Source organism: Pyrgilauda ruficollis, unplaced genomic scaffold (genome assembly GCF_017590135.1).
Source record: "Pyrgilauda ruficollis isolate IOZ18807 unplaced genomic scaffold, ASM1759013v1 scaffold20, whole genome shotgun sequence".
Classification (NCBI taxonomy): domain Eukaryota; kingdom Metazoa; phylum Chordata; class Aves; order Passeriformes; family Passeridae; genus Pyrgilauda; species Pyrgilauda ruficollis.
This window is the reverse complement of record NW_024519207.1, coordinates 9,391,784-9,417,580: the sequence shown is the minus strand read 5'-3', so window position 1 is coordinate 9,417,580 and position 25,797 is coordinate 9,391,784. Positions and strand designations below refer to the sequence as shown.

Below are 25,797 nucleotides of genomic sequence, written 5' to 3'. Positions count from 1 at the left end.
GTTTCTAACATATGTTGACAAAACATTTGTTTTTTCAAAATGTCTGCTGGGATAATATCCTGAGAAAATACAGATTTTTGGACAATCGTATGTATGGTACTAGCTTTTGGGAATTTAGGAGTATGTTTCATTCAACTAAATTAGCAATTAGTTGTAAAGGGGACAGAAGATCTGACAATGATATATATGAAGAAGTCCTAAGGATATATTATTATAAGCAAGCATTTTGTGTAAGTTATTTTCTCCAGGTAGTTTCCCCTTTTGGAATTTCAAGTGCTCACTCTAGTTGGCTCCTCCCTGGTGCTGATAACTTTTTCCTCTTGTTCCCTGATTGCCTCCACTTATCCTCAAATTGGACCCTCTTCACCAAGAGGATTCCTGAGGTCACTTTCTGTTATTTGAATTCATTCTTAAGAATCACTTTTATTAGGAGGCCAGTGGGAAATAACTCTTTTCCATAACTGTGAGTGGTGTAAGCTCTTCCTCCTATGTTAAATCACAATGGCAGAAAGAACAGAGACCTTTTGGAGTTGCTTACTCAGTATTTACTCATGTTAATATTTACTGAACAGTTGGTAGTAAGCCCATGACAGTTTTGGAGAGTAGATCTAATTTTTGCATAATGTCTGTTTAAAAAAAAAAAATGCAGTCATACAAAAGTCATACATATGAGGAAGGAGATGTGACAGACGTTGGCCACAAGTCCACCAGGAAGGAGATATCACTTGATACTTCCCTAAGTATAGAGGTTATTTTTCAGCTACAATTGTATTGTTTTGACAGTAAAGTATAAATCTGGGTAAATTACCAGGAACATCCAGATGTTCCTTCAAGAATAATTGGCACATACATGCTTGAAAAAGGTTGCAGAGAATGATAAAATACAGGTATGTTTAATCAAAAAAAAAAAAAAAAAGACTCAATGTGATACATCTGATGTTAAACATCTGCAGAAGCCACAGCAAAAGATGAGATACAGCAAAACCTTATCTGTTCACAGAATTTGATGTTTTTAGTGCAAAAAAGTAAAACTGATCTGAATGTATATTAATCTAATCAACAACTAATAGTCACAGGTTGTGCTCTAACAAGATGTCAGAGGTATTAAGTCTTCTGGAACGTGGAAGTTCATGCACTTATTTGCAGCCTGTGGGCGCAGAATGCAGCAACTGCTGTTAGTTTGTACTATGTAGAAGCTCCAAAAGAGCAACTTGTTTAGAAGAAACAATTATTTTCCTTCTGAAAATTTTACTTAGAAGTGGAATCTTTGGAGAAAACTGTTTGTGGAACTGAGGTTTACACAAAGCCCAAGGAAAAATAAATAGCAGCTGTATTTGTAAGAGAGAAAAATAATTAGAACAAACAGAACTGTTGAAAAAATTAAGGGTCAATAAAGTAACGTCTGTAGATGAATATTCTCATAAGACTTGCCATTTATGGTAAAATTTCTCAACAAATGTGAAAACAATGCTGCAAACTTAAAATGGCATTACCATGAAAAACAATTACAATCTCTGGAGACATCTTTGGGATTAAGTGCTCTAACATCTCTAACGTTTGTACAGATAGTAGATTTTGATTTGAGTAGGCATTTCCTACTCCAAATACTACCTCACATCCCCTCTGTAAGGAGGTAGACATCAGAGTCCTCTAGACTCTCACTCTTGCTATAAGATGCTTTTATTCTTTCAGGTTTTTTTCTGTATCATCAAAAGTTTCTTTTCTCAAGTTGCAGAGGAGGGGAGGAATAAATATCCTTACTAAAGCATTGGAGGATATGCTTTATTTTTACTTTTCTTAGTTCAAGGTTGTAAAAGAGCCAAGAACCTGCTCTGTAATTGTTGGAAAGCTAGCTGATGGGAAGGTCATGTCTCTGACTCTTCCTTCAAACTGAGTCTGCTGCTGCTTGTATTACTTTGCTGTTTGCTAGGACGCTTATCTTCACTCAGCAATACCTCAGTGGTTGAACAGAAGTACAGTCTTGTTACTGCATACCAAAATATTCTTGCTCTGAAGCTTGCTGACAAAAGTTACTTGATTTCTCTGGCAGCTTCTCTCTATTGAAGGCTACTAAATTCAAATACAAAGTCTTTCAGTCATGAACAGCTGGAGACCAAGAGACCATTCTAGAAATCTAATTATATATTTATCCTCTCCTTTGTATAAATGTTTGCTATTGGCTACTAGTGCACAAAGGATGTAAGGGTAGGTGGGCTGTTGTTCTGATTTTTCTGGGTATTCTTAGGCATTTACACCTACCCAACTCAAGACCAAAGAGTCTTTCCCACCCAAAGCTGCCCAGAAGTTTTCCTTAGAGTAAGCTCAGTCACGCAATCCAGTCAGAACTTTATCACTCCACTCGTGAAAAAATATTTAACCTGAAAATTTTCTTGAGCCCCTCATCTCTGTAGCACAAATTTCAGTATGAGCAATCATTGTGTATATTTTCTAATTTATTGCCTGTTTATAAATTTAAATAGAAACAGTACTGTGCTCAATAAGCTCCTTCAGAGGCACACAGTAACTAGGAGATAAGATGTTCGCACACACCCACACAGGTGATTGTATCCAGCTCCATATATTCTTTCAAGAAGCTATGTTCAATTAATAATGCTCCTATAGTTGTTCTTCCTGTTTTCTAAATGAAATTGTAATCAATCCATCTCAATAACAGATGTTTTTATTTCCCCCTGTGAAACAAAACTAATGAAAATACTTGGTTTTGCTAGTCTGGAAAGCAGATTGGTCGTATTCTTGTCAGTGTTATTGGAGTTGTGACGTGTAAAGAAAAGGGGAAACTCCTTAATAGTAAAACATGTTGACTGACTTCTTTGTATCTAATCAATAGTTCTTGTTATTAGCAGTCCTTTCAAGTCGTAGCCTTAGATAATGTGAGTGTGTAAGGCTGATCTGTTTTAGTAATAAGTGGTTAAATAAAACTAAAAGAGATTTAGCATTGTTCTCAATTTCACAGGCTTTTTTTTCCCCACTAAAAGGCACAGCATCCCAAGCGAATAGGAAAAAGGCTATTAACAGATTGAGTCTTTTAAGTGGCTTTTAAAAATATTATCAGATAATGCAATATAAAATGCATTTCTAGACTATTCTGTGTAACAACAATCCTCTATTGTTGAGTTGGTGAGAGACTAGGTGTGTGTGCAAAAGTCAATGGACTTAGTGAAAAGGTAACCTCTTTGTAATCAGTTTGTGCTCATTGCCTGCTGTCCTCTCTGGGCATCTCTAAGATGAGTCTGGCACAGTCCCCTTTATACCCCACACTGTTCACCACAGGTGTTTATATAAGATCCCTCTGAGCCTTCTGCTTTGAGGCTGAACAGCCCTAGCTCTCTCAGTGTTCTCATGAGACATGCTCTAATCTATTTAGCATCTTCATGGCCCTTGACTTTGGATATGTTTGTGTCTCCCTTGTACAGGGGTGCCAGAGCTGGACTCAGCACTGCAGATGTGTCTCAGCAGTGCTGAGAAGAGGGGAAGGATGCCCTCTTGTGACCTGCTGGCAATGCTTTCCTTTGGTCATTGTTGCCACAGAGCCACAATACTAACCCATGATCACTATGTTGTCCACCAGAGTCCCCAGTTGTTTTTTTTTAAAGATGCTTTCCAGCCAGTTAGCCCCCCATCTGTGATCCTGGATGAGGTTTCACCTCATCACATACAGGTCTTTTATTGGAGTTCATTAGGATGCTTATGTGTCAAGCTTTTCAAGGTTCTTCTGAATGGGTCAGCCATTATTTTGAATTTTGCATGATATGCAAACTTGATCAGACTGCACTGTATTCCATCATTCGGGTCATGAACAAAGATGTAATAAATATTATCCCCTGTATCAAGTCCTGGGGTACACAATTTCAAAGGCTTAGCTTTCTGTTAATTCTTTTATAAGTCCAGTTTACCTGGACTTGCTTTGAGAGTCATTCTATGGATCTGGCACCAATATAAATAAAACTGGATAATCTCTGTGGAAAACTCAGTGTGAGTTTACAGTGGCTTTTTTCTGTTGTCATAGAAAGAAGGGACTTATAGACTCACAATGAACATCAGAAATGTTTTATTAGCATTTTTATTAAAAAGCTCAATATTAAGATAATTTCACTCTCAGTCCCATTACTTAAATGGGAAATTGTGATCTGAGAGGCAAGAATTGGTACCTTACACCACTGAAGTATTTTTGTATCTCTGTGGTAAAGAACCACCTCTTACCACAGCTTACCTTTTGGTTTTGTCGTATGAGCGATCTTAAATTAAATTTTTGTAGGTACCAAGCTTAATTTCAACAGCTGATTTGAAAGGGACAGTTGTCTTTCAGAGTTTGCGAATGGTGGGAGTTTATTTTGAATTTAACTTGTTTTAAGCTCTCTTGGAGCTTGGGGCCCTTTCTGTTATTATGCTTAGAGTCAAAATGTATCTATTTCTAAACCATAAAAGCACTCTAGGACAGCTCAACAATGGACCAGTTTATCAAGAGCAAACAAGATGGCATGAACCTACTCTTCTCAGCTAGATTTATGGAATGGGTGCATCAGTCATTAGGAGAAATCATGCCTTTTTAGATTATACTTGTCAAGGGCTCTGAAGCACTATCAAAGGCTTTCTACTTTGTGTTGGGCATAAGTAAGAAATGTAACTCTTCTGATACTGGACTAGAGTGTTGATTTGAAATGTGAGGTATGTGCAGGTGTTTTGCTTTTGCAAGGCCTGTTATGTGTTCTTCTCCTGAAGTCACTGCAATAGTGATACTTAAGTTTCATGTAATACTTCTAAATCTAAAAGGAGCTGTCCTTTCAGCCAGTCCATTCAAAGTACACTTGGCACCTTTTTCTGCTTATAACTGTTCACTGGAAATTTTAATTTTCTTACTGTATTGTAACAAAATTTTATCAGTGTCAAAGGAATCCCTGTGTTCTGGGTCATGGCTCTATTTTGTGCACTGTTGTTGGAAGTCAGACTGATAGTTATGTATTCCTTAACTTACCTGTCAATGAAGATTATCTGATTGCTGCTATGGCTTTTACCAGAAAAAATTCAAAGCATTATAAAAAGTTCAAGTTGAAGCCTATGTATCCTGTGCATTTTCTTGACAAAGAAAATCTCTTTATGGCTCTTATCATCCACCCACAATTTCTTTGCAAAATTGTATCTGAGTTTCATTGGAATGAAGACTCAGAGTTTAGGTAGTCATTGCTAAATGACTACCTAAATGTTTCAATATTACATTGAAACTTTAAGGTTGCTTTATGTTTTTATGTTTACAACGTAAAAACCTTCAAAAAACCTTCTGCCCTGATCTACCTTCTGATCATATACATGGCTGAAAGATCTAGAAAGTGTTCACATCATCACTATGAATACTGCACAGAATCTGGCTACCTTACACTCTGAGACTGAAAAGCTGGAACCCACATCCAAAACACTGGAGCCCACTGTTGCACTGATGGCTTCAATTATCTTCCTCTCTGTGATCTGCTGTTCTGCTTCCTGGAGCCTAAGTCATGCAAAACAACACATGCCTAAAGTTTTCCTCTTGTGATTTTGTTCAGAGAATGTTACTTCAAGTTTAAATGGAGGCCTTTAGTCAGCTGAGCAGTGCTTTGTAGCCTGCACTAATCAAAATCAGTCCTAACCTTATAAAAACAAATATAAAGGACTTTTCATGATGTCTTTAAAGTAAAGGTACGACCTTAATAAAGTAAAAAGATGTAACTTCCTTTTTTCCTTCCCTGTGCAAATAGTCTGGAAACATCTTAGCTGTCACTGTCCTTAGCCTGGTAATCATTTGCCTCTGAAATTTTTGTATGTAAATGCACAAGACAGGAGGGAGCTAAACCTGGAAGTAGGCTGTGAAGGGCTTACATTTTAGTCAGTCAAAAACAGGGTGCAGTATGTCTAACTTGAACTATTATGTAAATGCACAAAACAGGAGGGAGCTAAACCTGGCTGTGAAGGGCTTACATTTTAGTCAGTCAAAAACAGGGTGCAGTATGTCTAACTTGAACTATGTCCTGAGCTGAAGAAGAAGAAAAGAAACAGTCTGTAATCTAGCAAACAAGAGTAAAAAAGTATCAATTCTGATATTTGCTGAATTGAGAGGATTAATTCTTAAGATGAGGAAAACAAATCCGTTAGCTTCAGCACTCCAAGTTTGTTGTTAATGAATATGAAGACTTGAGTGCTGTCATGGAGTTACGTCAAAGATGAAACAAAGATAATTAGACTCGGCTATCCAGCTAACTTTAGGAGTAGCCCTCCAGGTTTTGCATCCTTTTCCTTCTGTAACAGGTATGGAATCTGTAAGGTCTGTTTTTAATGTAGGTATTTGTCCAAGTTGTATGGTTTTAGTTTCACATGAAACTTAGTGTTTAGCTTTAGGAGCTGGTCCTTTTCATTACCTACAGTATAACAAACAGCTGCATGTAGTTGCAATGCCATGAATAAAGGCAGGTGGAAGATGATGGTCAAGATTCCTGTAGCTAAATCTTGTAAGTGTACAGACTGAGTAAGCAACATCAACAGTAATCATGCTAAAGAATCCCTGGTTTGCTTTTCTGAAACGTCTTGGTATTTTCCTTTGTGAGAAGAGTAGGTGAATAAAGCTTGATTCTGTGAAAAAGGAAACAGGCATATTATTATGTTTTCTCCTGGTAAATGAACTTTTGGAGTCCTGGTGTTCTATGGTTTATTTTATATTGGACAGGTTCAGGAGAACTGTAAAAATAAAACATTTTTCATACAAAATAATCTTGTTACAACACTTTTTATAAAACCACATTGCTAATGATATTTGTGATTCTATCATGTCAGTGAACTACTGCTCCTGGAATTATGGTATATATAATTTCTTTATAAGCACATGAAATGCAGGTGTCACTGCTGACTGCAGTATCTGTTGCTATCATTATAAGACATTATAGGTGCACATGTAAAGCTAATGATAGTCACTGCACTAGAAGAGAAGGGTCTTTAATATTCTTAACATTTTTAATGATGTAATTATGAAATTAGGTAGTTTATATCTGACTTGGCACTGAAATGTCAAGGGCAAGACTTACCAGCTACTTTGGGAAGTTTACTTCTCCTTTAGGTGGTATTTAAAAGACAGTTGTATGAGTTTTAATTAGGTATGATATTAAAAAGTGTTTAAATCTTCTATTCTGCAACTGAGGGAAAAGAGATCATTTAAATCATAAAAGGGTATCTTTCTCAAAGGGATTACTGTGGACTGTGTAGCTATCTGCAAGCCAACCAGAATTCCTAGTTCTATCATGTCAAAAGATTGATACACTTGGCTAATTAGGAAGCTGGTTGGGACTGGTGCCAGTCATCTGCAGCAGCTTGTGAAAGCCGATTTAAAGGCCCCTTAGGAAGTGTTAATATTGAACACGAGTATTTGTGACTCTTGTACTGGCATGGTAGTGATGTTGTGTACAGCTCTCCCAAGGTAATTTAAAAGATTTCTCACATACTGCATGGTAGACTCTCATTTCTTCATCTCCCCATCATAGGCACTTGGACAACATTATTAATAGTGTGGGTACTGATAGTTACCTGCATAACTTGGCAAAAGTTGTCACAGTCAGCTGCTGATATGGGTATCAGAAACTGGAGTCTGGACCCTACTGAAGCTGTAGTACTGAAGTTGTACGAGTTTGAAAACCAGGCTTTCTACATGTTTCGGGTACAAAGATTGTTAAGTAACTTTTATTTGCAGTGGTTGGCTTGTTTCAATACATCCATGTATACAGAGCAAGTATTAGAGGAGCTTTTTCATTCAAGTTTCAATCTTCTACAATTTATTCTTCTGATGCTGTTTTGCATGTCAATGGAAGCACTAATCTATAATCCACTTTGTGACTACCAGAATATTTCAGATAAGTGTGAAAAACAAATAGTGCACGTAAATGTTACAGCTCTACTACAATAAGTTGTGGGTTTCAAATATTTCTGTTTAATTATTTTAAATCTTCTTTTTAAAAAATTTATTTGATTAGCCTTTTTATAGTAGTCAGGGGTTTTTTTATACTGAAAATTGTTATGTTTTTGAAATTACTGTGAAATCTGTAGTAGTCTTGGACAGGCTTAAGAGGAAACAGATGACATGCTGACATAGCATTGAAATTTTTCTTCTGTTATTCCTACTTCCTAAAATAAAACTTATGAACTCTTTTTCATAGACATTAATGGCATCATTTTGGTGACTGTGATACTATTCAGTATTGTTTGAATTGCCATTACCCAAAATGCTTATCAGCTTTCCTCCAGCATTCATGTTCGTTAATGTAACTAATGGCTTGGCTCAAAATGTCTTCAGGCATTGTGTTGGTTTGAAACTATTCACTGACTATATTCATTCTAGACATTAGTATTTTAAAGAATTGCATGACATCAGATGGAGAAAGTTAAACAAGTAACAAAAACCCCCTACCAAACCAAAAAGAAAAAAAAACCAACCACAAAAAAACCAACCCCAAACCAAACCAAAACCAAAATAAGAAAAAGCAAAACGAAATCCAAACCTGAACAAACAAATAGGAAGCCAAAGACAGTCTTTGTGACTGATTTTTTTATAAGGTGTATTCCAAGCCATACTAATGGGTGTGATAGTCCATTAGTCATAAGAACAAGCTTCAGTGTAATAAATAAAGCATGTTATAGCAAACACAAAGAAAAATGAAAAAAACATTCTATATTTCAGTCTTCATGTTTATTCTATACCTGCCATAAATACAAATGTTAGGCAAAATTATGATTTCTTTGCTAATTTTCACTTATTTGGTTTTGTGTGTAGCACTTTTGTCTAAGGTTGAACAGAGTAGTCTGGTAGTACAGAGTATAGAGAAAAGAGAAGAACTAAGGGTTACTGTTTCCTGGATAAAAAGCTGGCTGGATGGCTGAGCCCAGAGTGGTGGTGAGTAGAGCTACATCCAGCTGATGGCTGGCCATGAGTAGCCCTCCACAGGGCTCAGAGTTGGGCCCTGTCCTGTTTAGTATCTTCGTCAGTAATCTGCATGAGGGAATTGAGTGCCCCCTTAGTCAGTTTGCAGATGACACCAACCTGGGTGACAAGTGTTGAATTGCTGGAGGACAGAAAGGCTCTGCAGAGGGATCTGAACAAGCTGGATCAGTGATCCAGATGTATGAGGTTCAACAAGGCCAACTGGTGGGTCTGGGATGTGTGTCACAGTAATCCCCTGCAGGCTGGGGGCAGAATGGCTGGAAAGCTGCCCAGCTGAAAAGGCCCTGGGGGTGTTGATTGACAGCAGCTGAAAGTGAGCCAGTGTGTGCTCAGGTGGCCAATAAGGCCACTGCCACCCTGGTTTGTGTCAGCAATAGGGTGGCCAGCTTGATCAGGGCACTGATTGTCCCCCTGTACTCGGCATCTTGTTATATGCACCAAGTGGTTTAGATTCTGATTTGCATATTCACTGTTAGCAATAACTGCTGACTCTATCCAAGACGTGTGTTGACCTAGGGAGTTTTGCCCAGTGGGGTATAATGAGATTTCTATAATGGAATTCTTTATTCCTCCATGGAGATTTTTTTGTTGTATAGTTAATCCCTGGGTTCTGTTCTTTGTCCTCCCATGCATACATACAATGAGGTAACAAGGTTAAAAAATATAACACTTTCTGTTATGTTTATTAAAGGAAGTAAAAGGAGAGTGTTTAATACCTGCATTTGGTTACCATCTCAGAGTAACATTCATAATTCTTTTGGGGGTTATTATGCACCTGTGTATATTATTAAGCATTAAAAGCATATAAATACATGAGTAGAATTTTCCTGAACTACATCAATTGTTTAATATTGACCAGAGGTTATTAAATGTGAACGGAAAATGGTTTTTGATTAAAGCTACATATGGATATCACTATATCCTATCCAGTCCTATACTGTTCACTCTGCTCCCTGCTGAGAAACAATTTTAACTTTTTATTGCAATAACTGAATAGTATTTTGTCAAATGTAACAAATCATATAAAGGACAGCTCTCGAAAGCTGACATGAGACTGATTATTTGCAGTTGTAGAAGGGTACTAAAATGAAAATATGAGTTAAATGACATTTCACTTAAAACTATGCTTGACTCTCTGTATAGAGAAAGAGGAATGTGAAATGAGTGGAATAGAATTTTTTCTAGCTGAATCGCTAGAAAACCAAATCTGTTGTAGTTACTTGCAAGAGAGCAATTCGTAAATATTAAAGTACTGGTCGAAGTTTGAAATTAATTGTTTTAATAATAATATTGGTATCCATTGTTATTGGTTTTTGTTGATGTTACTCTTTGTGCTTTGATATTGCTATGGTAACAAGAGGGTTCCTTCTTTTTCCTTTACAGAAGGTGAGGAGACTGGAGTGATGGATAGCCTGTTGGAGGCCTTGCAGTCAGGTGCAGCTTTTCGAGACCGAAGGAAAAGGACACCAAGGTCCAAAGGTGAATATTATATTTTAGATTTTATTCTTCAGAGAAAGTTAAAAGCATTACAGGTCCAGTGCTCTAAAATTTAGATGCTGTCAGATTTAATTCATTTGCACAATGAGTTTTCAGGGACTGTTGCTTATGTCAGTAAGCCTGGAAATTAATGTACTGAACTTATTCTAGCCAGATCATTATGACAAGACTTTTCAGTACAGCCAAATGTACTTTAACATTTTAGGGTTTATAGTTGTATGGGGAAGTGACAGTTATCTTGCTCCATAAGTGAGTCTGAGTCAAATTATTTCTCTGGTATATAACTGTAATTTATTCCAAGAAATACCTAACTTGTAATTCTTAAATTCCTAAACTTCTGCTTTGTAATGTTTTAATACTCTGGTAGCATTCAAACAGGTGTTTTATTTCCATTGTTTCTTTGCTTTTGCAGACACACCACAAAATCTCAGTCCAACCACACAGCGGCCTGTGCTGAAAGCTTGTAACCATGGTAATGAACCATATTCATGAATTGCATGCACTTCTTAGCTTAGCTTATGTAGTTGATCTGTGCTTTCAAGACTGCTGTGATTATTTTTTCCGTTTTATACATCAGTGGAGTACTAAACCATATTGCAACTTGCTTTTTAAGAATTATCTGAATATTACATCCTGAGACTATACTTACTGATTCCTCTGCAAAGCTCTTCTACCTTTTGTGGGATTTTTATTTATTTAAATTTTGATTATGTTTTTAAATTGCAGTAGTTTTATAATCCTTAAGAATCATTATGCAAGTGTTTTAGGGTTTATGGAATTGTAAAAGAAAGCAGAGATTGTGTAATGTTTCAAGTGTTAGTTACTAAGTGCCTATTATACTGAATCTGAGAACTCTTGGCATTCATTCTGTGTTTCTTTGTCTTGGTTTTCTTGGTGCTATAGCTGGAATGATTTAAGCTATTGTTTATCAGTATTAATTCAAAAGGAGTGTTGACTTAACGAAGTTATAGTAAATGTTTATTTGTAAACTACTGAACTATCTCACTGTAATCAGTAGGACTTGTTCTTGCAAGTGACAGTGCCGGTGTGGGTGCCTGTTACCTTTGTTAGATAGTCAGTCTGCAGAATATTGCTATATTGGCTGTGTTTTAATTAAGCTTGAGGAGTCCAGAGTGACTCAGTTGCTTATGACTAGTGGTCTCAGGAAAAAGTTTATATCTGTAGTCCTTCTGTTAAAGAGAAAGTTGAATAATGGGGGAAAAAGATCTTTCTTAGTTTTTAAGCAGATTGCACTATTTTTTGATATTTAAATACACTGTGGGTTTTATAAAGCAGATGTCATAAAATTGATTATATTAATTTTACCTCATGTGTAAGTGTTTATTTTTCTAAGTGAGTGTAGCAAAAAAAACCCCAAACCTGTTGAATTTGGCATATAAAAAACAAAATTGAGGAAAATAGAGCTGAAAGGACAGTTTGTCGATAATTACAGAAATTGAATCAAAGAGAAGTCAATTATATTTGACAGGTATTTGTCTAGCTCATAACATATTGATATTTAAGTAATGACTATAGAGCACATCTGAATTTATCCTGTAAGTGGTTCTGCTTGTAAGAGCATTCATATTGAATACTGCTTCTTATCAACACATTCCATCTAGGTGTCTGTAGACAGACTTGTAGCTTCCAGTTTTCAAATTTAACTACCTTTGGTCAAATATTATGGCCATGTTTCAGATTAAAAAAAAAAAAAAACAACAAAAACAAACACTCACACTGAAATTTAACTACCTTTGGTCAAACATTATGGCCATGTTTCAGATTAAAAAACAAAACAACAAAAACAAACACTCACACTCACCAAAATTTTAATGCTGAAAAATCTTAGTCTAAACCATGGATAGATTTGTACATCAGATGGATATCATTTGGTGCTAAAATTTGAAGTTCAGACATCTGATTTGGTGAGAAGAGTAAAAGTAAACTCTTGGATCTTTTGTTGTTTTTACCAAAGTCAGTTTCTCCGTAGAACATTTTGAGACAGTCTCATTCTAAGACATTTTAAAATTAATTCAATGTTCCTTTCACTTGTCTTGTTGGCTCAGAAACAGGCTAGTACAGATCTGAGCTTGATTTTAAGGAATTCATTAGCATGTTTTTGATTTGTTGACACTTGTCACAATGTCTGTGTGTTACATCTTACTATCTTGAGCCAAATAGAGCACCAAACCTGTTGTAGATTATGATGAGTTCAAAGTCTTTTTTTCCTTTTTAGTAAAAGTATATGGTCATTTAGGTTACATACTGTCTAGAATGAATGGTAGACTGAGTGTCAAAGTCAATTTTGGATAATAAAAACCTTAATAAAGTTAATGTAGTCAGTCAAGACAGGAATTATAAGGATAAGGTTTCTTTAATTTTCTGGGTTCAACAGTGTATAATGTCAGTATTGTTCTCTGTATAATTTTTTTCTTGCACTTTATATCTGATATATACATACGTGCTCAATTGCCTGTTCTTTCTATCTGTATGAATATAAGTGATAAATGCACTATATAACAGTCTATTACTTATATACCATACAAGCAAGAAGTCTGTGACTTCAGCTCACTTCAGCTTCACTTCTTATGTCCCCAGAAACTGGGATATGTTATTAGACAGAAGTATTGGCTTGATTGTTCCTAATTTGCTATTTTTTTTTCCCAGCCTAAAACTTCAAATGGATGCCAAATTTTATATCATGGGAAAAAACCACTCTCTTACTGTAAGGCTAAAATGTGTGGAGATTGCTGAAAGTCCTTAAGCAGCAGTTCAAGCACTTTCAATGTTTGCTTCTGGTTTTGGCTGTTTGGGTTGACTTGTTACTGGATTGGTTACTGTTTATTCTGCTGAGACTGACAGATTCACTTATAGTAGATATATTCTATTAATGCACATTGCAGATTCATACCTAGGATTCATCATACAGTCAAAAAGAATTACAAACCATGACTTACAAACCAAACCAGATCCAAGCATAAATAGTGTTATAACCCCAAGCTGGCAATTAAGTGCCTCGCAGCCACACGCTCTGTCTGCTGGTGTGATGGAAATAGGTAAAGCTCATGGGTTGAGGAAAGAACAGTGTAATAATTGAAATAGGTTAATAATAATAATAATAATAATAATAATAGGGAGGAGGAGAAGGAGGAGTAAAAAGTAGAGGGAGGGAGGGGAATGAAACACAAGAGAAAAAAGTAATACACAATACAACTGCTCACCACTGTGAGCCAGTGCTGAGCCAGTCTCTTCCTGGCAATCAACATCTCCTGACCAACTTCCTCAGTTTGCATGCTGAGCCTGATGCCATATGATATGGAGAATCCCTTTGGCCAGTTCAGGCCAGCTGTCCCAGCTATGCTCCCCCCCAGTTTATTGTGTCTCTGCCCACTGAGCAGAGCACATGCAGAGCATGTGAGCATCCCAAAGCATGGGAACCTGAAAATTCTTGACTGAGGGTTGGCACTGCTGAGCAACAACTGGTGTGTCATCAACATCCTTCATAGACTCAATTCAAAACAGAGCACTGTACCAGCTACTTGGAAGGAATTAACTATCCCACACAAACACGGGACAGGAAACTGGTTCCATGTCTCATGGGGCATGAGAAGGGAGAGAAATACAGCATGAATGCATACTTTCTCCGTAGCTGTCATATAAATGGAAGCAGGAAGGAAATTTTTCTAACCACTGCCAGTGTCACCTTCAGTGTGATGCTACACAAGGTATCAAACTAGCATTTGCTTTTCAGGCTTAGCCAAACCCTGTAAAACAAAGTAATACAGAGAAGCAAGACAATGCTGCTCAGGTCTAGGACTGAGAACTGGAATTGTTTCCTTTAACTAAATAGACTGCTTAAGGAAAAAGAAAAAAAAAAAAAAGAGCAATAATAAATTTAGTGAAATGCTAGCTAATGCGTGGGCCATTTTTCTCTTCGTGATTTGTTGAGCTTCCCTGAAAGCTCTGGTAGTGTTCAGCTGGTACTTCTAATTAAAAAAGAGTGCTTGCTCTCATGCCACATTCCATGGTAGCAGAATGTGTTATTTTATTTTCAATCCTACTGTATTCTTCTGTTATTGAACAGATTGCCTCTTTCTAACATGATATGTGTTTAAAAAAACATGTGTTTAAAAAAAGATTAGATATGGCACTTGGTGCTGTGGTTTAGTTGAGGTGTTAGGGCATGGGTTGAACTCAATGATCTTGAAAGGCTCTTCCAACTTTGTGATTCTGTGATATGTAGGTTTTGTCAAGTTTAAATCTGCTCTATTTTTGTGACCAGAATTACCAGTTGTATTTTTAATGCTTTTGACAAGGCCCATCAAGTCACAATATTTCTTGTGGAGAAAAATTCCTGCTGCATAACTAACAGAAGTAATATACGTTAAGAATTGATAAGTTGTGGAAGTGTTTTAATGCCTTAAGAATGCAAGTAATATGCACTAGATCTTAGTGGATATAGATACGATTGGTATATATCATTCCCATTCATAGTGGTTTTTATTTTTAAATTACCTACTGAATTACATCTATGTGCAAAACTATGTGTTAATGTTACAGTTTGCTTTAACTGCAAAGGACCATGGACTGCAGTAAATATTGTGGTACATGCTTTTGCTGTAATTCCAATTCAGAGCACTGTTTGACGCAAGCAAAGTATTGGTATAGTTTAAGTGGTGTGCTTAGGATTCAATAGCATCTAACCAAGGAGCTCTTTTATTTTATTTAGGAAGCAGAAGAAAGCACTTAATTTTCAGCAATCAGGATTTTGCACATTAGAAGATCATTTCAAGCAGCTAATAGCTATGGCTGATCTAAGTTTTTCAGTTATTTACAACAAGAGTCAAGGCATATTTGCAGCTTGTATGTTTAATTCAAGCTACTGAAGTCCAGATATATGGAGCAGCATATCCAAAGCAGGGCAGAGCCCACTGCAGCACAGAAAGCTGCATCATTCACTAAGTTTTTGGTCAGGTTTTACAGCCTGCATCAAGTTCTCTGCTGCTATGGCTACGCATTTATTTGCTGTAGCATTAGCCAAGCTAATACTACCTGAATTGCATGAATACAAATTTGAGATGCAGCTTTGATTGCATGTAAACACATACCTCAAATGCAGCAGAAAGACTTTATTTTTACAAGCTGATCGTATTAAAAATGCTGTAAGTAAAGAAAAGCTATAATAAAATGCAAGCAAAAAAATATAGATTGCTTTTTGAGACTGCAGAGGTTGAAAGAAATCTTTCTGTCACAATCAGTAATTGCATTGTGGACTACATTTCTAAAGGTGACAAAAAGGTCTTGTTTCTATATTGAGATCAAACTTCCATGGTAAGAGATGGTTGTAATTGTTATAGGTGTTTGTTCAGTGAATTTATACGCAATAGAATAATTTTTATGTCACATCTAGTCTGAAGCATTTTAAAGACTACTGTTAAATAAAACCCTTATGTAGTAAAGTCATTCTGTCCCAATTAAGCATAAGGAAACCCTTTTTTCATGTATGTTCGCTTCTTTTCATCTCATATTTATAATAGAACTGTCATCTGATATTCATATTAATGTCTCTGCTGCCTTATTTTTGACAAGTGAAGCTGACAGTGAGCTCAAGCTCATCTTAGTTCTTGAAACTGTGTGACCACATAGAGGTCATTTTTATTTCATCATTGTATGTGACAGCAAGCTATGATTGGCATTTCAACCTAATTTTTCCTTAAGTCTGTGTATGTGGCTGTCTTTTCCTCAACTGTATGTAGTGAACATTAGGAAGTACCTAACAGTGAAGAAGCTACCCATAAAGGTAACTTTTTCCCCAGAACATGTTAGCAGTAAAGGTACCCTCTTGAGCATTAGCAGTCCTTCACAGTAGATACTGCTTTCAAGGCATTGTACATGTTTAGTCATGTGATCACAAAACATCAGTACCTCTGGTGGAGAAAATTTTTGTTAAGCTTTGTGAAGTTTTACTCAATAGACAAGTTTTCTCAGTAGAAGACGTGGAATAACTGTAGGCACTGTTATGAAAGGAAAACATTTAATAGGATTTCTATTAAAAAATGGTTCTCAGATGTTGCCATTTTAAGACCAAACCTTCACTTCAATATTGACTTCATAGGTCAAGTAAAATTGCTGCTTATTCTAACAGAAATAATTCCCCTGGAACCATCTACACTGTTTATAATAGTTTTTTTCCTAGAGCATACAGCAGAGTTCAAAGGAACTGACCATAAAAGTCAATTTTGCATGTGTGGAAAGAAAAAATAATATCCAGACAAGGAAAGTGAATTTACACATTTTTATTTCTTTTATTAGAACTATTTCTGCATTGCTGTAGTTGCAAACACATACCATCACAAAAATATCCCTGAAGAATTTTCATTCCAAAATTCCTAGGAAAAAGATTAATTTTAATGCAGTTTGTTTTTAGCAGTCTCTCACACTCGTAATTTAACATTAGGAGGAAGAAAATTTCCAACTCAGAAAGGATGGCAGTTAGCAGTCTCTCACACTCTCAATTTAACATTAGGAGGAAGAAAATTTCCAACTCAGAAAGGATGGCAGCCAGCAAGAAGAGTTTATAACGAAAAATGAGAATTTTTTTTTGGGGGGGGGCCTTTTCTAACAAAAGGTTCTTTAAAATAAAGACTGACATGGAGAGGTATAAACCACTCATTTATTTAATAATTTATTTATTTGAAAGTGCCGAATGCTGAAAAATGGTTGGAGACTCTGTCAAAAGTGGAAAAGGGTACTTCAAATTAGTTGTAATTGCATATTATTACTGTGAAAATACTGATCTAGACAGAAAAAATATGCTATCTTGCCCTTAGTATAAGCTAAACACACACTGGCAACCTGTATTTAGAAAGGTGAGAAGGAATTGTAATCCTACAAAAAATGTCTCTATTTTATTAAAGTATTGTGAGATTTCCCTTGTCAACTCTCATGAGTGAGGTTGCATGCATATCCTTCACCCTGTGTCTTATCATATAGCATTGTATCTGAACATAATGTAGACAAAAAGGAGAACCCAAGCTTTTTCAGAGTAAAAATTTTAAGTACTACCCTGAGACAAGGTGGACCTTATCATGTGACCCTTTGAAGATGTCAAATTAGACACTTGGAAGAGCTAATTGCTTTTGTAAATATTTTGCCAATGTTCATTGGTATTAGTTGAATAAGATCACGGCTCTCAAGGAAGGCGAGGACACTTTCTGCAAGATAAGAACAGTAGCAAAGAGGTGACATTTGAAAGCAGTGACACTGTATATTCCATAATTGCACATACCGTAAATGTCAGCTTCATAATTGCCTAGGTAGGTAACTGGATTTCCAAAAGCTACAGCAGGCAAGTTATATATTCAAATCAGTCGGGTGAAAATTTATCTGTGGAAAATCTTAAATCTGCAAAGGAGTAAATTACCAGCAATTTACCCATATTTGTCTTTTCATATTTTAGTCACATAGAATTTCCCATTTGAAGACAATTACCAAGTTTATAGGTATAGTGAAGGGATTTTCTCACTTCTCAGAGCACTTTTCAAGTCTCTTCCATATTTGTTAAACAAGATGTGAGGTATAAATTTACCAGTCTGTTTCACTTTGGTTTTCTGAATGTTAAGAACAAGTAGTATCTAAACTTCCGCCTCCTTCTTCAGAGGCTTTTAGAAATTTGATCTGAATAGGAGATTTGCTGAACAACAGCCATAAAGCTCTTTATATTGTGGGTTTTTAAAAATAGCTAGATAGAGACACACACATACATATTTTCTTAAATGGGTTATCTTTCATAAAGAAACCACAAATAAACCACAAGTGAAATATTAGGTAGGAAATTTTCATCATCTAGAAATTAAAAATGAGTTTTCTCTGGTTTAAGACTTCACTGGGGACAAAATCTGAGATCCTAACAGAGTATGATTCCTGACCTGAGTCTGTTCTGTGACTCCAGTGATGTCTGATTAATGCAACATTGTTTAATCAGTCAGAATTCAAAAGATTTAGAGAAAGCACAGGACATTTTTCATTAAATTCTTCAAGCACTTTTCTAAGTCATCTATTTTTGCCATGTAAGTGAATGTGTTCTATTAATGTGGTGGGATTTTTTCCTCCTTTGGGAGAATTTTGTTTCATTTTTTTTCCTAAGTAGTTGCTGTAACAGAACAAAAATGTTGTATAGAATGACTGGAGTTACGTTTCTGCCTGACTTTTTTCTTTATAGCCAATCGTCTGCAAAGGTGCAAACATGCAGAGAAAACAAGTGTATCTTTAAATTCTCCCTTTTGTTGGGGTGGGAACACTTGGAAGATTTACTTTCAAGTTTTTGAATACTCCAAAGGGAAATTGGCAGTTCAGTTGTATCAGAATTAGTGCTTGTGCCTGTAAGTTGCTTGATAAATCCAGTATCTTGTTTCATTCAAAAAATAGATGAGTCTTGTGTATTTCCACCATACATGCCTAAGGCAGTATCTGCATCAATCATCCAGCAAAATAATCTGAATCCTCAGAAGGCCTTTTGGTGGCTCAAACCTGGAGATCATGAGTGATAAAGGAAGGAAATACAGGAGTCAAATGCAGCTCTTGCTTGAATGGCAGGAGGAAAGATGATAGCCAGGCTTCCACTGAATGATCTGGAATAGTATGAGCAGCTTGGTCTGCAAATCCTGTTTTCTTATGGAGAGGTAAGTTACAAATCCAAGATGGGCAGCTGCAGTTCAAGTAATTTCAGGAAAGAATATTTGGATTTTGGAAGATACTGGGTTAATCAATCTATTCCCTTTCAGCATGCACTGTGAAGTAGTTTGGCTCTTATCCTTGGCATGGTAATCTTTTGCTTTTTAAAAAAAAAACAAAAAACAAGCCAACAACTTTTTAAAAGCAAAAGTGTTTTAACCAAACAGAAAAAATATATGAAGTCTATGCAATTTCCTAGATGATTTTACTTCCTGGAGGATAACTAGTGTATGCTTCTTTCTTTGAGAGACTATAACTGTCTAGTTAGTAGCATAGTCTTTCTGTTACAATAGTTTGTCATGATGTCTTCAAAAGACTTTGTTTGTAATGGTGATGGTCTTTATTTCCATGGGAGAAAAAGTTTTTATCATGCTTTTTTGTCTCCTGATATTGTCTAATTCCATATACCAGAGAAATAAAAGAAAAGCTGCTTCCTGACCCTATAAGCTTGACCATATTTGCCATAGGTGTTAAAAAAATCTAAAGACTGGGATTTGGAAAGCTAAAAGTGAATTTATTCTACACTATTCAAGCTTGCAGTTCTTGATTTTTTTTCCCTCCTTGTAGCATAGCAAAATGATAAAATAAGAAATTGAAAAGATAACATCAAGACTACTTAGTGTCATAAACAGGGAAATGGAATGAAATCTCAGCAGATTTTCAGCACAGGCAAATAATTATTCCAGAGGTTTTTCTTTTTATCTGTTTTCTTAGGCTTTGAGCCTGTTTCCTTGTATTTGAAAAGAGATGAGTGTACATGGTGCATTATAATACAGTGCACATAAAAATACTTGAATTGGCTCTACTTTGTGTACTTGAGGCAGGATAGCTTTTAGGTCAGGAGCAAATTTGGATATCACAGCCCAGTTTTGGGGGTTTCAGAAGATATTTGGACATCTGTGTACTATACCTAATCGACCTATGCAGTTTCAGAAGCATGTCCAAGAATGTGGCAGGAATCATTACCATCCATCCCCATCCATTATGATTATTTGAATCAGTAGACTCACTATTATTTGTTATTTATAGTGGCACTCTGTGAGTAGAGGGGCTAATGAACAGAAGGGAGCTTTCCAGGGATATAGAAAACATAGTTTAAATCCTCTACTTGAGGGAACAATAAATCTTGATGAACCAGGGTTAAACACAGCTGAGTGAGAGCTTTCATTACTCAGTTTAACTTTGGCACCTAAGTTTTACTGGTCTTTTAGCTTGGTAACTAAATTTATTAACAACAGAAGAAATTCATATCAGAGTTGTGCACCTTAGCCAAAAGGCAGCTGTTTGAGTTACTACAGTTATATATTAGCCAGAAAAATAAGTTTTAAAGGTGGTGATCTTCCCATTGTTTTCTCTAGGCTCTAGAGAAGGGATCAGAATATAAAACCTATTAATACATAAAGTCTTCTGCTGCTTTTATAGCTTTGTATAAGGTTGGTATTTTCTGATTTTAGTTGTTTTGTGCTGTAGTCATAATTACATTTGGTGGGTTTTTTTTAACGCTGCCTTAATTTCAAAAGAAGAGATTAATCCCCAAATACTCTCAATTCCTTGCCAAAATTGCTTTCTTTTTGGTGCATAAGCACAAAACCATTTATCTGGAGGCATATTCTTATTTCAGTGGGCACATTTTATTGCTGTCATTACCAGAGAAGGGAGACTGAATAAATATATATTTTTTCTTCCTATGCTCTGAAATGTAAATATCTCCTTTGATCCATCTTTTCTAAGATAAAGTGAACTTTATGGTATCTAATCTTTCACTCTGCCGTCAGTAGCTCAAGAGCTGTCTGAGTCAATCTAATGCTTCCAAATCTGCTGATTAACTCATATGAATACAATGCCAAATTAAGCAATTAGGCTGAGGGAGGAGCTTGTGGAGGACATTGTTTTGGTCACTATTTAGTCAGTATTTATGAAGTGAGATAGAATTAAATGACAGCTATGTCAAAATAAATGCTAGAAGCTAATAGAGTGTCCCATCCTTTCCTCTGATCCTAAACGTTGCAGAGGTGAGTGGGAAGTGGCTTTGATTTTGGGTTGCTTGGGTTTTTATGGAAAAGGTTGAAAAAGACCTCCAACAACATCGAGTTCAACCTTTGATCGAACACCACCATGTCAACTGAACAACAGCACTGATGCCACATCCAGTAATTTATTGAACACTACCAAATATGGTGGCCCTACCGCCTCCCTGGGTAGCCCATGTCAAATTCTTGCCACCCATTCAGTGAAGATTTTCTTCCTGGTGTCCAACCTGAAGCTACCCTTGTGCAACTTGAGGCTGTGTTCTCTTGTCCTGTTGCTGATTGACTGGGAAAAGAGGCCAACTTCCGCCTTGCTGAAGGTGATAGAGTTGTAGAGAATGATAAAGTCTACCCCGAGCCTCCCCTTCTCAGGATAAACAACCCCAGCTCTATTGCCCTTCTCTGGACATGCTCCAGCACCTCAATGTCTTTTTGCCAGTGAGGGGCCCATAAACTATCAGAGGACTTGAGTGCCTCACCAGTACTGAGTACAGGGGGACAATCAGTGCCCTGGTCCTGCTGGCCTCACCACTGTTGACACAGGCCAAGATGCTATTGGCCTTCTTGGCCACATGGGCACACACTGGATCATGTTCAGTTACTGTCAACCACCACCCCCAGGGCCTTTTCCACTTGGCAGCTTTGCAGCCACATTGCCTCCAGACTGCAGTGCTGCAAGGGGTTTTTGTTACCCAGATGCAGGACCCACCAGTTGGCCTTGTTGAACTTCATAAAATTGGCCTCAGTCCATTGATCCAGCTAGTTTAGATCCTTCTGTAGAAACTTCCTGACCTCCAGAAGATCAACATTCCTGCCCAGCTCAGTGTCTGCAAACTGACTGAGGGTGCACTTGATGCCCTCATCCAGATCATCAGTAAGGATGTTAAACGGGACTGGTCCCAGTGCTGAGCCCTGGGGAACACTGCTAGCCACTGGCTGCCAGCAGGGTTTAGTTCCTTTCTCCACCACTCTCTGGGCCTGACCATCCAGGCAGCAAAGAGGCCCTCTCTAAGCCATGGCCTGTCATCTTCTCCAGGAGAATGGCATAGAAGACACTGTTGAAAGTGTTAACTGAAGTCTGTGTAGACTACATCCACAGCCTTTCATCAGTCACCTGGGTGATGAAAGGAGATCAGGTTGGTTAAGCAGGACCTGCCTTTTCTAAACCCATGTTGGCTGGTCCTGATGCCCTGGTTGTCCTGCACATGCCATGTGATGACACTCAAGATAATCTGTTCTATAACCTTCCCCAGCAACGAAGTCAGGCTGCCAGACCTGTAGTTTACAGGATCCTCCTTCCCACCCTTCTGGTAGATGGGTGGAATTTGTCTCCAGGCTCTCTTTACAGACATCTACAATTGCACTGAAAGGTAGAATCAAAGCACTAAACACATGAAATGCTTTATAATGTTAATTACTCTGGTAAACCAGAGTAATCAGAGTTTTTAGCTGACCTCCAAAATTAATCTATGTATTTAGTCTCTTGAAGAGATGAAATACCTCATAAATAGATGCACAGTTTAGAGTGTTTAGGCTCCTCGTAGTGGCTAGAGAGAGGCATATACCCATCCTATACAAGAGTTAGCCTATATGAATTGTTAATAATTGATGGCTTCATGCCTCCAGTTTAAAGTGCTTGAGGCTGAGAGACCTGATAAGGGTTGTTCATGTTTTAGTTCTCTGTCTGTGTGTATAATAAAGTTAATAAGCAGGACACAGCACATTCAATACTGCAGATGAAACAGTAGCTTGAATAGCTGCTCTTTAAGTTCGTATTCTGTCCTAGGCAATGAATGATACATGTGCTTCTGAGGGGCAAAAAAGTGTAGCTCTCTTACATGCATGCATACAAAATTTACGTTAACTTTGGATAGCTAACTTTGTTATGCTTCCAAATTCTAGTATTTTGATACTTGTCTCTTTTCCTTTACTATAGAGTATGCTTGTGTAATTTGTTTTACACTGCTAGTGCAATAATATTTTTTAATCTACTCATGCTTTATTTAACTGGATTAAAAGTAAATAGATCAGTAGTGTGGCTTCGCAGCCTTCCTGGAATGCGAGTTCTTAATTTCAGTGTAAAGAGTAAATCAGGATTGATGTGCATGTAGCTGCAAACTCCATTTTGGCCATTCAGCACAGTACTTTGCTATCAGGTAATCCCTAGTTTTATAATTGTACTGTAGATGGTAGTCTTCCCCTTTCTCTAAGAAATATAAAATCATTTTAATTCTGTGTGATCCATCATCAGGCAACTACTCAAAAAAGTAACATTCTTAAATGCTCTCATATGTCCAGTAGCAAAAATAAATGAAGGGCAGAGTGCATTAAGGGATTTCCAGTTGTGTCTCACAGGGCAGAGAAAACTGCTGTGAGAGAGCTCCTGGGATAGCTCCTACTCTTGCTGCCTTTAGCAATAGCTTCCTGACTAATCAGTCTCTGAGCTTACCCCAGTGCTTTAAGTCTGTTCTTTCTCTGTTGCCAGCTGCTGACTGAAAACAGGACACAGCCAATTACTCTCCGCTGAGCTTACCCAGTCTCTGTTTATCCACCTAACAGCAGTTGCTCTGAGATCATTTTATTGAAAACTTGTTATGTAGTGAGATCTGCTATTATAAAATCTTGTATTTGTTTCAGCGGGGTCAAAAATACAGGAATCTTACAGTCTAAGATTGGATTACATTATTTGGAATAGTTGCTTCCTATGGGACAGAAAACAAAGCATGCTGAAATGGAATTAATTTCTTCCTTTTCCACATTCCAATGCCCATAAAATTGAAGAAGGGTTATATTTAATATTAGAAATTAAAAAATAAACTGTTAATAACTTTTTAATTGCAGATACTACAGCTATATCCTTATTTCTTGGTTTGGGTTCTGATCTTCCTTTGTGGATCTTTTTTCTTTTTTCTTTTTTCTTTTTTCTTTTCACATCAGAAACCATATGAGAGATACTGAATGATAGTTTTTCTTGTCCCCAACCACATCTCGTAGCATCCTTATTCTAACCCATCTTTCTTACTCATTTTTCAGTCCTATAGAACATTAGCACATTCAACAGAACCACTTAACTCTAGTTTCTAAAGCATTTTACTCCTTTTTCAGTCTGTAACTGCAGGTTTAGCCTAATAAAAAGTGCATTTTTGACCTGTGCCAATAAACTATACAATGTACTGTGGTCTAAAAATGAGAATATTACTTATTATAGAAGTCTTTTACACTCACATTAATAATAAAGCTTTGGTGAAATTGTGCATTTTGAAGGAGCTAAGCAGCCAGAAAGGCTGCAAAGCACCTTCAGCTGATGTTTTCTAGGAAAGCTGTAGTAACACAAAATATACTTTTATTATTTTTCTAGTAAGTGAAAGTCCAAAGTGTTGCATTTAAAAAAAACCAAATTGTACTAACTGCTTAAAGCTAAATGAGAGACAGGTCAGCAATAACTTATAGTAATGTGCTGTCCAAAAGTCATAAAATATTTTAAAATTAAATAGCCATACAGTTCACATCCTTTTAAAGTTCTGAGGTAAAGGTGGTGGGGTGGCATTCAACCAGTGTATGCTTAGACATCCCATCCAAACTGGGTGGCAGTCAGAATCTGGTTTTGCTCAGATATTGCTACAAGATGCACTCTAAGATCTACTAGCTCTGGGGTTGCATCATGCAGTCAAACAAGATTTTCTTCATCTGTACTTCCACAGTGCCAGTGCACTGAGTAATTGCAGGGTATTTTTTTTCTTATATTTAGTACCTCTTTGCTTTAAAGTAGCCCATACCAAACAAATGGGCATTGCTTCTTATTTTTAGTTTAAAAATCTTTATACCCTTAGTCTTCACTGACATCGTGAAAGTTATTTCAATGTTTGCATTACACTAATACATTTCTGCAAGTGATAAGAAAACTTACTTGGTCAAGAACACTTTTTAACAGAAGTAGTAAATGTATTTTATATGGAAATAAAGTTTGAATACAATTAATCTACCAGGGCCTGGCTTTTTCAAAGCTAAACTAAACAAGTTAGGGAGAACAATAGGAAAATATGAGAAATGGGAAAGCATTTCTTAAGCTGCCAGTGTGTTTGCTAGTAAAGAGTGCATTGCACTGCCTTATGTTCTTGGCTTCAATTGCAGATTTCAGCCTTAATTTTTTTTTTAGTTATTAATGTAGAATTCTCTTTACGTCAAATTGTCTCCTTCAAAAACTAAGTTGAGTGCAATAAAATTTTATAATCTATTCGTTTTCTTGGAATATCATGAACAAGCTAGTGGAGAAGTCTACTTCATGGTGCTTTGTATTTGAAAAACTATACTGCAGCATTGCTGGCCTAAGCAAGATTTTTAGATTTTGGAGCTAATGATATACTTTGTACACTTGCATGAGGTATACTGATGAGAAAAATATGTTGCTCTTGAAGTGTTTTCTTGTGTTGAAGCTGCTTCTCTGCAGTATTAAGTTCTGCTGCATATCTTTAGGACAAAAAGAGCTTGGTAGTTTTCACACTGCATGATGCCAGAAGTATCATAAATGGTATTTCAATGCCTTTTAACATGTTCATATTTGGTGTACCA

The 25,797-nt window shown here is 36.7% G+C and overlaps 1 protein-coding gene across 1 annotated transcript in view; it reads left to right on the top strand.

The window, feature by feature from the left end:
* DIAPH3 (diaphanous related formin 3) overlaps nt 1-25,797 on the top strand; it is a 203,825-nt gene that overhangs the window by 138,108 nt on the left and 39,920 nt on the right. Inside the window, exons 26-27 of the mRNA XM_041466987.1 lie at nt 10,355-10,450; nt 10,881-10,940. Of these exons, the coding sequence (XP_041322921.1) occupies nt 10,355-10,450; nt 10,881-10,940 (156 nt within the window). The remainder of the gene's footprint in view (nt 1-10,354; nt 10,451-10,880; nt 10,941-25,797) is intronic.